Raw genomic sequence first — 13,935 nt, 5'->3', positions numbered from 1 at the left:
CTGGGATGACACCAAAGCTAGATATCTATGAATAGAATGAGTTGTATACTTTGCAAAGCCGGGTGCAAATCTAGATTCATGTACAATCTGCTTAATAAAGTATGCAAAGAATGAACTAGCTGATTCCTTCCTCGGTAACAAAGACTTCTCTGAGGTTTTCAGTATTTGCAGGATGCTGCCCAGCAGGTTCTTGGTAGACACGAATACCTTTATCAGTCTGAGGGGATTAGAGGACGTCGCTTAAGAAAAACACAGGCGACACAAAGGAACAAATCTCCACTTTTATCTGTCCTCGTCCCACTCTGTCTAAAAACAAACAAACAAACAAAAAAAAAAAACCTTTCTGCCTTTGTTTCAGATGCCTCGGGTTATGGACAGCACCTCCGAGGGGATCGACCTGCATGTCTGGGGTCGGGTTCTTAAGGCTTCGTCTGAGAGGGTCCAAGTCGTAAGTGCTCTCTTAAGGCCATCAATCCCCTTCCCTCCCGCTCTCTTGGTCTCCTCAGTCCTGCAGGATCAGTATTTTTAGTCCTGCAGGAAACTCGCCTCTTCCGCTGCTCGCCGTTTGGGAATCGCTGTCGGAGTGACGGGCTCAGTGCTTGTCGGGGGTCACATGCGTGTGGTAACTTCATGCATGAGTACGGTGAAAGCACTGAAGGACTTGTGCAGGGTCACATGTGAGTGATGTTTGTGTGGTCATTCAAATGCATTGTCGGTGGGTACGTGTAAAATACACATCACAGTAGAATCCAAGAGGTCTAATATACAAAGATGATACAGTAGAAAATTCAAAAAAAAAATAAAAAGAATGGAATGAGGAGTGAAGGAGAAAGCTGAGACGCAGGACGAGACGATTAAAACAATAAATGAGGGATCAGCAAAAAGGGATGGATGGAAAATAGTCTAAAGAACTTTATTGCTCAAATAGAGAACGTCCAAACGGTACAAACAAACATCAAACACAACAGAAACAAACAACTTTAACAGACAGTGCTCACAATTAATACACTTAAATAATCTGAAGCTTTATGATAGGTACTTAGAAAGTTTGCAACTATAACAAATACAGCTGAGAATTACATTTTCTGAATGAGAATAGTATAACAAAAATAAATAAATAAATAAATACAAAAGGGACCAGGGAAGCAGAGGGCCCAAAATTTGGGTTTACCTTTGCTAATCTGCATTTGTGAATGTGAAATTACATTTCACCTTCGTATCAAATCAATATTCAACATAACCATGACCTCACTATACATGTATTTACACTGTCAAACATAAGGCCCATGAGTCAAAACCAGCTGACGAGAGGCTCCAATCTGGACAAACCACCAAGAAAATGATGACATTTCAAAGAAAACAGATTTTTCTTTAACAAATGTCTTAAAAGTGACGACACAACACAACAGTGAGACCCGAGCTGAGACATCAGAGCGGCTGCTATGAAGCTATCAAACTCGCCTCAAAGCCACGCTGCCAGGGGGAGTTTGTGAAAACACCCATGATGCAACAGTGATAGGAGAAGGTTTGTGGACATTTGACTGTATTTTGCACCCGAATGTTTCATTAAAATTGCCGCAGTATTTTGTAGTAATTTGTTTTGTTTTTGTGAAAATATGGACATTTTCATCATGTATACTCTGCAGCACAGCAAAGAAAACCTAAAAAATGACAATTTAAAGGTTATATTTCACTATTTTATTAGTCTGGCCGAAGTCATAGTAAACAGAGTCTGAGCATTTATTAAAACTTTTTTTTTTTTTAAAAGTTGCACCTTGGGAGCTTCTTTCAAAAAGTTGCGTTTTCAGTGTCATGTAGACGGACACCCAAAACACCATAAACGTTTTGCATTTTCACTTTAAAATGGTGCAAACGGGCCCTGAGATATCGTCCTTTCCTCTCCACATCTTAGTGCAGCTCTTTTTATAATTTCCCAAAGTTGGGATTGTCTATTAAAGTTCGAGGCACATAAGCTCTCACTCTGTAGAACTTACTTTGACGTCTTCCTGATGAAGTTTTAGTGACTGACGCTGCGTTTTCGTCTCGCCATATAAACAAAACCATCCAACATTCAATACAAACTCAGCAGAATAGAGTCAGTTCCACCTCTGTCATGTACCTGTCCTGAGATGTGTGTGTTTGGTCACGTTCACTGGGAGTGCATCGCTTCAGCCCAGCCTGGGGTGGGGGGGGGGGGGGGGGGGGGGGGACAGAGAGGGACATTCCTCTGAGGTGACGCTTCCTGTAGGCGGGACCTCGGCATCACCGTGGTGACAGAGAGGCGAGCCAAACGGCGTCGTTCCCACCTCTTGCTTCCTCTTCCTCCTGTGTGAGAAATGCTGGAAGGGGAAGGTGAGTGTGGATTACGTAGTGGGGGTAGGGGTGGGGGGGGTGGAGGGGGTGACGTGCATTCATGCGTGTTCACACGTAAGAGCTTGATTGAGTTTGATGGGTGTTTTGTTTATTTCTATTATTAGGTCAGTTGTCAATTAATTATTATGTCAATCATACATAATGCAGATATATACAAACATTTAAATTTGCATAAATAATTTTGATATAATTATTTATATTTATAATAATGATTATTATTATTATTTTATTTATATATACTATTTTCATATGTACACACACATCTGAGGGAGATTCACCGTCTCCTCTAGCAGAACCAATCAAACTACACTAACCGATTTTGCTGTTTTTCGACCATCAATAGGAGGATATTTAGTCCTCCTGCGAAGACGAGTGTGTCCAGCAAACTATTGTTTTCCCTCGATCGTTTATGTTCTAAACATTACAGGGTAGGAATTATAATGAAGAATGTAAACTTCCCTGACCAGCATACAATCATCTTATGAAGGTCAAATAGTTTTAAACTTACTGTTTACACCAGACGTGGGAATCATAAGGCCCGGGGGCCACATGCGGCCCCTCAGGGTGTCGCCGGGGAATCCTCACTCAAATGAAAATTACAGTTAATATTTGCTTTATCACATGTAAATTCTCCTTTCATGCGCTTCTCTACATTCATCATTCTGCTTTCACAGCTGATGCAGCAGCCGAGCTCCCGGGAGCTGCTGAAGGTGGTGTCGCCTCTGTTTCAAGCCGGAGGGCCGTCCTCCTTCACCCAGCTGATGTCCAGCGTGTCCAGCCTCTTCTGTGGATACCCAGAGGGGGGCGGGTCCCGCGTCCTGTCCTTCAACTGGTACGAAGACAACAACTACAAGGTGTTTCTGGGCGTCAACGGCACCAAGAGCCACAACTACGTCTACGACGACGCCGTCTGTAAGTGAAACTGTCTTCAACCGTCAATCTCATGCTCTGTAATCTGGATTTTAACCGACGGTACATCAGTAAATAGGAGGAAGATGCTCTATAATCTTGATGTTAGTGGGGGAAGATGCTCTATAATCTGGATGTTAGTGGGGGGAGATGCTCTATAATCTGGCTGTTAGTGGGAGGAAGATGCCCTATAATCTGGATGTTCGCGGAGGAAGATGCTCTATAACCTGGATGTTAGTGGGAGGAAGATTCTCTATAATCTGGATGTTAGTGGGAGGAAGATGCTCTATAATCTGGATGTTCGAGGAGGAAGATGCTCTATAACCTGGATGTTAGTGGGAGGAAGATGCTCTATAATCTGGATGTTAGGGGAGGAAGATGCTCTATAATCTGGATGTTCGCGGAGGAAGATGCTCTATAATCTGGATGTTAGTGGGGAAAGATGCTCTATAATCTGGCTGTTAGTGGGAGGAAGATGCCCTATAATCTGGATGTTCACGGAGGAAGATGCTCTATAACCTGGATGTTAGTGGGAGGAAGATTCTCTATAATCTGGATGTTAGTGGGAGGAAGATGCTCTATAATCTGGATGTTCGAGGAGGAAGATGCTCTATAACCTGGATGTTAGTGGGGGGAAGATGCTCTATAATCTGGATGTTCGCGGAGGAAGATGCTCTATAATCTGGATGTTAGTGGGAGGAAGATGCTCTATAATCTGGGTGTTAGGGGAGGAAGATGCTCTATAATCTGGATGTTAGGGGAGGAAGATGCTCTATAATCTGGATGTTCGAGGAGGAAGATGTTCTATAATCTGGATGTTAGAGGAGGAAGATGCTCTATAATCTGAGCAAAGCAGCAGCTGACTTTTGATCATCATTGCCGTGTTTCGCTTGTCGTCATCAAGAAGAGATGAAAAGAAACGGCTGCTTATGAACTGTGGCTTTTAAAAGCTCCTCACATAGAAGGAAGAAAAGAAAGTGCTTCTTGCTGATGTGTTTTGTCCTCGTGTGACATGTCGTTTCACCTTTTCCCATCTGTTTGTCGTGTCGTGACAAACTGCACACTCATATGGGACGACGTCTCTGCTGTTAGACCTTTCTGGGTTTTTTCATTGAAATGCAGATGTTTTAGTCTTAAAACATCTGCACAATTCAGACCAGAATTGTTATTAATGAGCAGTAAAAAAAAAATAATTTATTGATGATTCACTTAAACATTGTGTTATCTATAACTTCTGATTTTCTTGCAGCTCCCTTCTGCAACGCTCTGATGCAAAACCTGGAGTCCAACCCGGTCACCAAAATAGTGTGGAGTTCTGTCAAGCCCCTGCTGATGGGAAAGATCCTGTACACCCCCGACTCCCCTGCAGTCCACAAGATATTAAAGAGTGTAAGAGAGAGAGAGAGAGAGAGAGACTCTCTGTGGTATGAGCTGATTACCGAAGCAAAGGAGAGTGGGGTGGGGTGGGGTGGGGTGGGGGGTGGGGGGTTACTGCAGTGTGAGAAGAGGGGAGGGTTCAATTAAAAAGTAAGAGAAGGAAACGGATGTGATGTGACGATTCTCCACACATTACAGTTGTTTATATCTCAGAAAAAAACAAATCAAATCTTGACTCCTGAGATTTGTGAACTTTCATGTGTATTTGTGTTGTTGTTGTTGTTTTTTCCAGGCCAACACGACCTTTGAGGAGCTGGAGCGGCTCCAGAACATGGCCAAGGCCTGGGAGGAGGTGGGACCGCAGCTCTGGACTTTCTTGAACAGCAGCGTCCAGATGAACATGATCCGGGTAGAAACGCGCCGCCGCCGCACGCCGCTCTCCTCAAACACTCAGCAGAAGTGAAAAGTGTCCGAAGCAGAATGTTTATGTTATTATTATGTTTTCTAATACGTTCAGTGTCAAACAATGAGGCCGGCGAGTTTGTAAAAACACCCACAATGCAAGTCTTTTGGATATTTCACTGTAGGCTGCACCAAACGGTTTCATTACAATTTGCTTTACGTTGAGATTGTAACGGGGATTGTAAGAGGAAATCTGCACTTCAGGGTTGTTTTGCCTCATGTGGCCCCTCAAGTAGAGTGAACGCAGGGTCTAACCTACAGTTGATGCTCTGCAGGACACGCTGCAGAACCCCACGGTGATGCACTTCATCGACGAGAGCCTGGTGGAAACAGATTTCACCACTAAAGACATCCTGAACTTTCTGTACAACGGTCCGGAGGCGGGCAGGCAGACGGGGATGCCCAACTTCGACTGGAGGAACATTTTTAACCTCAGCGACCAGATCCTCCGCCTGTTCAACCAATACGGCGAGGTAATGGAAGTATTACTACTGCCTGGTCGTCTAACGACTCCCAGAGCTCACACGTCCCCAGGACTGAGCACTTTCTCTTCAGTCCTTCCTCTCACTTCCACAGACGGCAGCATCACTCTTCCACGTCTGCTCCCAGATGATTGCAGCCCCCCCACCCCCCACCCCCGACCCCACCCCCACCCCCTTTTGAAATGAAAGCAGCCACTTAGCAGAGCTTTAGAGCTGCTCTCCACGTCCTGTGGGCTGAAAGGTGGAGAGAACAAGCTCGCTGTCACCCCCCTCCCTCGCTCCCATTGTGGAGCCGCTGATAAAGTAGAGAGGAGGTGGGAATGTGCCCCCCCCCCCACCCCCCTTCATGAGCTCGGTGTTGTTTAGTGTATGGCATTGAAACAAACCCCCGCCCCTGCGTAGGGTAAAGCGCTCCATCCAGCCTCCACGCCTCCCCCCTCTCTCTCTCCTCTCGGGGCCGATTTAATGTGGGGCGGGGGGCCGTGATTCTGGAGAGAGCCCTATCAGCGCCGGCGTCTCAATCTGTCCTTTGTCTCCCAAGTTCAGACCCATCGGGGACAAACAAACGCCGGGCGACTTGGCCAATTAGATCGAGCTGTCAGTTCGCATGGGGCCTGAGGTTCGCTCCTGCAGTTAGCGGGGTCTCCGTCAGGGGCATGTTTCTCACACTGGAATCCCGTTGGAACACGTGTATCGGCGAGGCTCCTTCTCCCCCGGCCCATCTCCGACTGGACACCACCGGGTTGTGAATGTATGGTCGCGGAAGGATGAATGGGAAGCGCTCTCTCCGCTCTCTTTGAGCGCTCTCAGGGCCATTGTACAGTAACGTGAATGGAGACATTAGGCACGGTGTGTGTGTGTGTGTGTGTGTGTGTGTGTGTGTGTGTGTGTGTGTGTGTGTGTGTGTGTGTGTGTGTGTGTGTGTGTGTGTGTGTGTGTGTGTGTGTGTGTGTGTGTGTGTGTGTGTGTGTGTGAGAGAGAGAAAATCACAATGTATGTGTGAAGGTGTCAGACTGAGTGAACGCGAGAGGCTCAGATTTCCCAGTGTCATTGAATCAGTCTTCGTTCGATGCAGAGATGAATGATGCGAATAGAAAATATTCTTTAATCAGGGAAGTTTTAAAATACGATGTTGGATGTCAAAGCGACTGTGGAGATCTGCTTTACAGTGTGTTTGGTCCTCAGTTAGTTCTTCTATTTATTTATTTTTCCACATTCAACATTAATGTGGCGTATGTACAAGATACCTGGAAAATCAAGAAGCCAAAACAACCATTTTAATCTCTTTCCATTTGCATTTAGACAAATCGGGTTTTATAAGTTTAACATATTCCACATAGTCCATTTTGTCAAATCTTTCTTTTGGTCTCTGAGAGAAAACAAAAGTCCTTCCATCACATATATTTCATATATGATGTCAATCCAGTAATCCAGTGGAGATGTATGAAGCCACGTCTTTGTAATATCCTGGCAGTCAGCAGATTTTACACTTTTTTTTTTTTTTCAATCATCATTACTTCATGAAATTAACAATACTTTGTGAAATAAAGAGTCGGTTAATATTGTATTTCTTATTCTAATCCAGTGCTTAAAGTGAGAAGTGTAATACTAGTATTCTTAATATTTGAGAGGGAAAAAATGATCAAAAAAGGCCAGTGGAGGGTAAAACTATTAGTCGTGTTCAACCATCCATCAAGATTTGAAAAACAGTTTGGTGTAAAACTGAAACTCTGACATTTATTTATTTATTTATTTTGTTCTCGGCCAAATTCCATACCTGTCCCTTTTTCTCCGTCTCTGTTTTGTAGTGCATTTCTCTGGATAAGTTCGTTCCCTACACCGACGAGTCCCAGATGATCCACCAAGCTCTGTACCTGCTGGAGGAGAACAAGTACTGGGCCGGCCTCGTCTTCACGGACATGCACCCCTGGACCGCCGTCGTCCCCCCGCACGTCAAGTACAAGATCCGCATGGACATCGACGCAGTGGAGCGAACCAATAAAATCAAAGACCGGTGAGTTGGAGGCTTGGTGTTGTTTCCAGGAGGACTTCTCGCTCTCTTTGAACAGCGATTCCAAACTTTGGAGGAGCCAGATTTCTCCCATTGTAAATCTCAAATAAAGAAATAAGATAAATGACACCCGTTTAATGCAAATGCTTAAAATTGTTCATTTTTGTGACAGAAATTAATTAAATGCCGACTCAGCTATTTTTAAAAGATAAGGAACTTGATCTACCTCCTACACCACGTTACAGTATTTCCACTGAGCTTTTTGCCTTTGTGACTTCACATTCTTTCATTTCACCACTTGTTTGAGACCCAGAAAATGGAATTTCTATTAAAATAAAATTAGTAGCACTTAACTTTATCTTCCAGAAACCTTGATATTCAGCACTTAAAGGTAATTTTTTTTTCAAACCACTGGTTTATAAAAGTTTTTTAAAAAGTTTTTTTTATTTCAGGCATAAATATTCTCCGCGGAGAACAAAAGGCTATTCAAAGTTGCATCTCAGCTGAGTGCTTCTCGTGTACTCTGAAGTCAGCTCGGTTCTAACAAAGAACATCTGAAGAACCTAAACGTCTCTCTTTTTTTCCAGCTGTAACAATGGAGCACTTTATGCAGATTTGTCACATTCCTCAATGAGGAGAATAGAAAGTACCGCTCCAGCTGACTTTAATGTGTCTTGCAACACGCTGGTTAACGTGTTCATTCCACATTAACGTGTAACCCGCCCTTTCATCCTCCCATGTGTAGCTCATACATGCATTTTTCCCTTTTTCTTTTGATCTCCCATTCATCGGCGGGCGGCATGTCAATAACCCCCCCCGGAGTGAACAAACACTTTTTTTTTTTTTTGCTGCTTCCAGCCCAACAGGCTGTAATGGACCCAGTGGGAGTCCTGCCTCTATACAACTGAATAATCTGATTGTATGAGGGCTGTGACTCAGACTTATCCTCTTAAGTAAAAACAGGGTGCATGTTGTGTGCGCCGCTTCAGAGACTTTGGCGTCTGGACGGGGGTGACTGTTCAAAAAAACAAAAGAATGGGCTGCGGCTGGGATTATTTCATACAACGGAAAAAGCTTAGATAAATTGCTTGTATACATGTGGACATGATGGGTGATTCTTCGAATGGATTGTAGGACGACTCGTCCCGGGAGGAGATTTCAGAATTTGTTTGAGAAAATAAATCCTGTACAATGTACTTTAACATATTTTTTCTATTTGATATTTAATATATTCTTCATATCTAGTATATGTTCATATATATTTTGTATAGTATATGGCTTGGTTTGTCTTTGTTTACCATTCTCTTAATGGTAAACAAATTAAATTATGTAAATACATCTTTAGGAAATACTGCCGCATATAAATACCCTGTAGTCAAAATTTGCTAAATGTTTTGGCATGATGTGTAAAATCTGATCAAAATTCATTCAACTCATTATATAACTCCCCCATTCGTCCATATCTGAGTTACAGTGTGGAAATGTGGGAAAATAATTATTAAACAAACAATAAATCAAGCTGATTATTATTTTGCTCCAACAAATCCTCTGTTTGCCATATTAAAGACACTAGAAATATACGATATTGTCGACCTTAATAGACTAGTTTTTGTGTCAAATATACTTAATAATCCTTCTAAATGTGTCATATATACATTGAAATCCTTCAAATCAATATTGCTGAACAAATATAGTCGTGGACGACGTCTGGAACCACATGGACGAGTCGTCCAGGGTCACAGTTTTGTGGACGAGTCGTCGTCCGTGCCCCCGGGCAGCCTCTCTGGAGGATCTCCTCTGACCTCTCTCCCTCTGGTTTCCTCTCTCAGGTACTGGGATCCGGGTCCCCGAGCGGACCCCATGGAGGACCAGAGGTACATCTGGGGGGGATTCGCTTACCTGCAAGACATGATCGAACACGGGATCATCAAACTTCACACAGGCACCGACTGGCCGCTGGGGGTCTACGTCCAGCAGATGCCGTATCCGTGTTACGTGGACGACCTGTGAGTCGAAAAGTCATAATAACCTGTAAAACTTAAAATGAAATGTTTTTATTTGTCGTGGCGCAGAGTAGAAGTGATGGAAAAATAGGTTGATATTTTCACACAAAAACCAAACAATTGGGGGGGAAAACAGGAAATGACTACAATGTCAACATGAATCCAATTTTAATGAAACCGAAATATTTTTCTACTCAGGATTCTGCATCAATCTGAGTGATCGCCTTTTAATCTGGTAGATATGATACGATAATGTTGAGATCCACTTTTTAAATGATGGCATCCTAAACATTTTCACATTTCTCGATATCTCCAAATGTACACCGACTTGTTCATGTTTTAGTCGTTAACTGATTCATCTAAAACGTGTTTACTTTAAAACATCCAATTGTGTAACAAGCTGCATATTGTGAATAGATGTACTGAATCATACTGATAAACTGTGTTATTAATTAGTTTATTGATGATTTTATGAGTTAAATGTCTGTTTGGGAAGGAAATGGGCGTTCATGAGGATGTTGTTATTATGAGGTTTATTATTACATTCACTAAAGGTGTTATAAAGATTTTATAAGTTTAAGTTTGGTTTTTCTGTTGCTTTTATCAGTGAACCTTGAATGAACCCAGAGTTCTCTTTTCTTTTTCCTGAACCTCTTTTATTTCTCTCTAAGGTTTTTACTTTATTATATGTATTCTAAAGCTGATAAAGCGTCACGCCATCACTAATCTCCCCGCCGCCGCCTCCTTTCCTTTCCCTGTACTCCCGAAGCTTCATGATCACTCTGAACCGCTGCTTCCCGATGTTCATGGTGCTGGCCTGGATTTACTCCGTGTCCATGACCGTGAAGAGCATCGTCCTGGAGAAGGAGCTGCGCCTCAAAGAGACGCTCAAAGCCATGGGGGTGGACAACGGCGTCATCTGGTGCACGTGGTTCATCGACAGCTTCATCATGATGACGGCCAGCACGGCGCTGCTCACGGCCATCGTGATGGTGAGAGCTGAGAACCTGGGGTCAAGGTTCACTGGGGGGGGGGGGGGGGCTTTGTGGGGGTGCAATGGCTCCCTCTGGTGGACAAGCTTTTCCTTGTAATAACCTCTTCGTCGGGTTTCGACCTCAGGGTGGGAAGGTGCTGAACTACAGCGACCCGGTGCTCGTCTTCTTCTTCCTGCTGACCTTCACCGTGGCCACCATCATGCAGTGTTTCCTGATGAGCGTCTTCTTCAACAAGGCCAACCTGGCGGCCGCCTGCAGCGGCATCATCTACTTCACCCTCTACCTGCCTCACGTCCTCTGCTTCGCCTGGCAGGACCGCATCACCAAGAACATGAAGCTGGCTGCAGTATGTCGACTGAAGCAACCATTCCAATTTGCTTTCATGTAATCAAAAGTGATAATCAAGTTTTTTTTTTAACGGTTTCTTTCTCTAGAGCTTGTTGTCCCCGGTGGCTTTTGGCTTCGGGACGGAGTACCTGTCCCGGTATGAGGAGCAGGGTCTGGGTCTGCAGTGGAACAACATCCAGAGCAGCCCCTTAGAAAAGGACACGTACTCCTTCATGACCTCCATCCTCATGATGGTGTTCGATGCCGTTTCCTACGGAGTCCTGGCCTGGTATCTGGATAATGTCTTCCCAGGTTGGGCTGCTGATACGTGCATTACTTATTTCACAGTGTAGTTAGAACCAGGGGTGTCCAACACGTTTTAGTTCAGGGGCCACATGCAGCCCAGTTGTAAAATAGCGCCGTAATAACCTTTAAATTTAAGTTTGTCTTTGTTGTTGTGGCGCAGATTATCCATGAAAACTAAACATTTACTAGAATAAATGACTACAATCTCAACATAAAGCCAATTTTAACGAACCCTTCTGGTGCACCATGCAGTGAAATGTCCTCCAATCTTTTTTTCCTTTAGCTCTTGCATAAAGGGTTTTTTTTTTTTTTTTTACAAACTCACCCTGACCTATTTTTCATGGCCGCATAACTGATCTCTCAGCTCGAGTCTCAGTGTTGTGTTTTGTCTCTATTTTTAAGAAATTTGTTTTAATTCTTTAAAATTTCTACATTTTTCTTGGATGTTTGGCCGGATTGGAGCCTCGGTCGGTTTTGTCCCACAAACCTTTCGCTTGACACCCCGGTTCTAAAACATGTGGTTGCTGATATTTAAAAAAAAAAGTTGTTTGTTTTCCTCTTCAGGGCAGTACGGCATCGGTCGCCCGTTCTACTTCCCGTTCCAGCCGTCGTACTGGCAGAGACCTTCGCCCTCACGCACAGAAATGGCTGCTCAAGGTTAGTCAGTCGAGGAGAAACCACTTAAAGAAAAGAATTCATGCCTTCATCATTGGGATGGAAGTGGAGTGGAGCTCAACAGAGCAGCTTGTGACATGTGGAAGTCGAACTCCAAGGTCGATATGAGGCACATAGTGTTTTCATTACCAACTCAACTACTGTAATCTGGATTTATAGACAAGTTAGGATTTGAATCGGCAGTTTTGTAGAAAGAAGTAAGAGACAAGTGAGAGAATATGTGTTTTTTTTCCTAGATAATCACCAGGGGGAGAGAGTTTTTAAATATTAAATGTTGTTGGAAAATCATAGTAACTCCAGACCTTATATCCAAAAAGTGAATTCATGATTCTTATTTATTTAGGTCTTTTAGGGTTATTAATTCACACACAAACTGAATTTTGTAAGAAGTCTACACTAACTGGGTAAAACCAGTAACGACACCCAAAACCTTCGCGATGAAATATATGATTATAACTCTCCGGCCGTTATTGTTGATTGTGATCAAATGTCTTGTAAACCTGGTAAGAGCAAAGTGGTCCAACACCAAGGGAATGACTGTAACCACCTCCCGCCCTCCACTCCTCTCCAGATCTCGACAAACCTGAACTGGACAACCAGGAGAAGGACGTGGAGAGTCGAGGCACGCCGGAGACGTACACGTGTAACGGCTCGGCCAGCAGGAAAACCTGCAAACACCAGAGCAAGAGAGAGAGACTGGAGAGAGAGAGGGAGATCCTCAGACGACAGGAAGAGACTCCCAACCCGGAGGAGACGCCTCAGGACTCGGGGAAAGACGGTGAGAGGGACAGACGGATAAAATACAATCACCGATTACTTTACTTCACAGACCAAATCCTGTATGACAGCCGAGGTAGTACTACATATGAGGATGAGGATATTTGAGGACATCTAGTGGAGAGTTTGAGAAGCAGCGTGGGATTTAGGGGCGTTACCTGGGGCTGTTTGCTCAGGGCAGCAGTTGCCTAAAGGTCTTGCTGGTTTGAATCCCACCATTGAACGTTGACAACTACTGGTCCATCACATCATCTGCTGAAACTGTAGTCCTGGGGTGTCAAACATGAGGCCCGTGGGACAATCCGGCCAAACCACCAAGGAAATTGTTATAATTAAAAAAAAAAAACATTGATTTAAAAAAATAAACTATTCTTAAGAGTAACAGACACAACACTGAGACTTGAGCTGATATCAGTGATGCTGCCATGGAAGATAAACTACCTGGTTGCTCAACTCCATGCGGTCAGGGTTAGTTAGTAAATACACTCATAATGCAACAGCTATGGGAGATTTTATTTTGAGATATTTCAATGTCTTTTTCACCAGGTTTTTATGAAAGTTGGCTTTATGTTGAGATTATCGTAGTTTTCTATTGTAATTATTTGGTTTTAATGAAAATATTGTCATTTTCATCACTTATACTCTGTGCCCTAACAAAGAGAATCTTTAAAGTTTAAATTTAAAGGTTCTTATGACACTATTTTACCACTCAAGATGGTATTATGCTGCATATGATCCCTGTCTTTTGCTCACTCGTGGTTATTTTCTGATTTTTCTTCAAAAACTTAAAAAAAACTTTTTTTATTTGTTAAATAACAAGAAGTTTTCAAACGTAATCTAATTCCCATATTACCACTGTTCATCGTTTGTGTTGTGTTCCCACTGCAGGTCAGCTGTTCTTTGAGCCCGACCCCGAGGGCCTGCTGTTGGGGGTTCAAATCCAGGACCTGGTGAAGGTGTTCGACAGCGGCTCTCGTCCGGCCGTCAACAGCCTCAGCATTAACTTCTACGAGGGTCAGATCACGTCCTTTTTAGGGCACAACGGGGCGGGGAAAACCACGACGATGTAAGCTGCAACTCATTGATCTCCTATTTGAACATGACATTCAGATTTTTTTTTCTTTTGAGATATACTGTACATATTAGTGAGATCCTTTGTCTCACCTTCATATTTAAACAAAATGTTAGTTGTTTTTTGGGGTTTTTTAACGTCTTTTTAACTAAGATAATCTGTTGTG

The 13,935-nt window shown here is 43.4% G+C and overlaps 1 protein-coding gene across 1 annotated transcript in view; it reads left to right on the top strand.

Annotated features, from left to right (window-relative positions):
- LOC308106563 (retinal-specific phospholipid-transporting ATPase ABCA4-like) overlaps positions 1–13,935 on the top strand; it is a 39,436-nt gene that overhangs the window by 7,625 nt on the left and 17,876 nt on the right. The window contains exons 8-20 of the mRNA XM_080458386.1: positions 359–448; positions 3,048–3,285; positions 4,532–4,671; positions 4,952–5,068; positions 5,397–5,594; positions 7,412–7,617; positions 9,444–9,620; positions 10,387–10,609; positions 10,737–10,958; positions 11,047–11,251; positions 11,810–11,902; positions 12,492–12,698; positions 13,586–13,763. Coding sequence (XP_080314512.1) covers positions 359–448; positions 3,048–3,285; positions 4,532–4,671; positions 4,952–5,068; positions 5,397–5,594; positions 7,412–7,617; positions 9,444–9,620; positions 10,387–10,609; positions 10,737–10,958; positions 11,047–11,251; positions 11,810–11,902; positions 12,492–12,698; positions 13,586–13,763 — 2,294 coding nt within the window. The remainder of the gene's footprint in view (positions 1–358; positions 449–3,047; positions 3,286–4,531; positions 4,672–4,951; positions 5,069–5,396; positions 5,595–7,411; positions 7,618–9,443; positions 9,621–10,386; positions 10,610–10,736; positions 10,959–11,046; positions 11,252–11,809; positions 11,903–12,491; positions 12,699–13,585; positions 13,764–13,935) is intronic.

This window comes from Lipophrys pholis (genome assembly GCF_963383615.2).
Source record: "Lipophrys pholis genome assembly, chromosome: 1".
Classification (NCBI taxonomy): domain Eukaryota; kingdom Metazoa; phylum Chordata; class Actinopteri; order Blenniiformes; family Blenniidae; genus Lipophrys; species Lipophrys pholis.
This window is presented reverse-complemented; position numbering and strand designations above follow the sequence as displayed.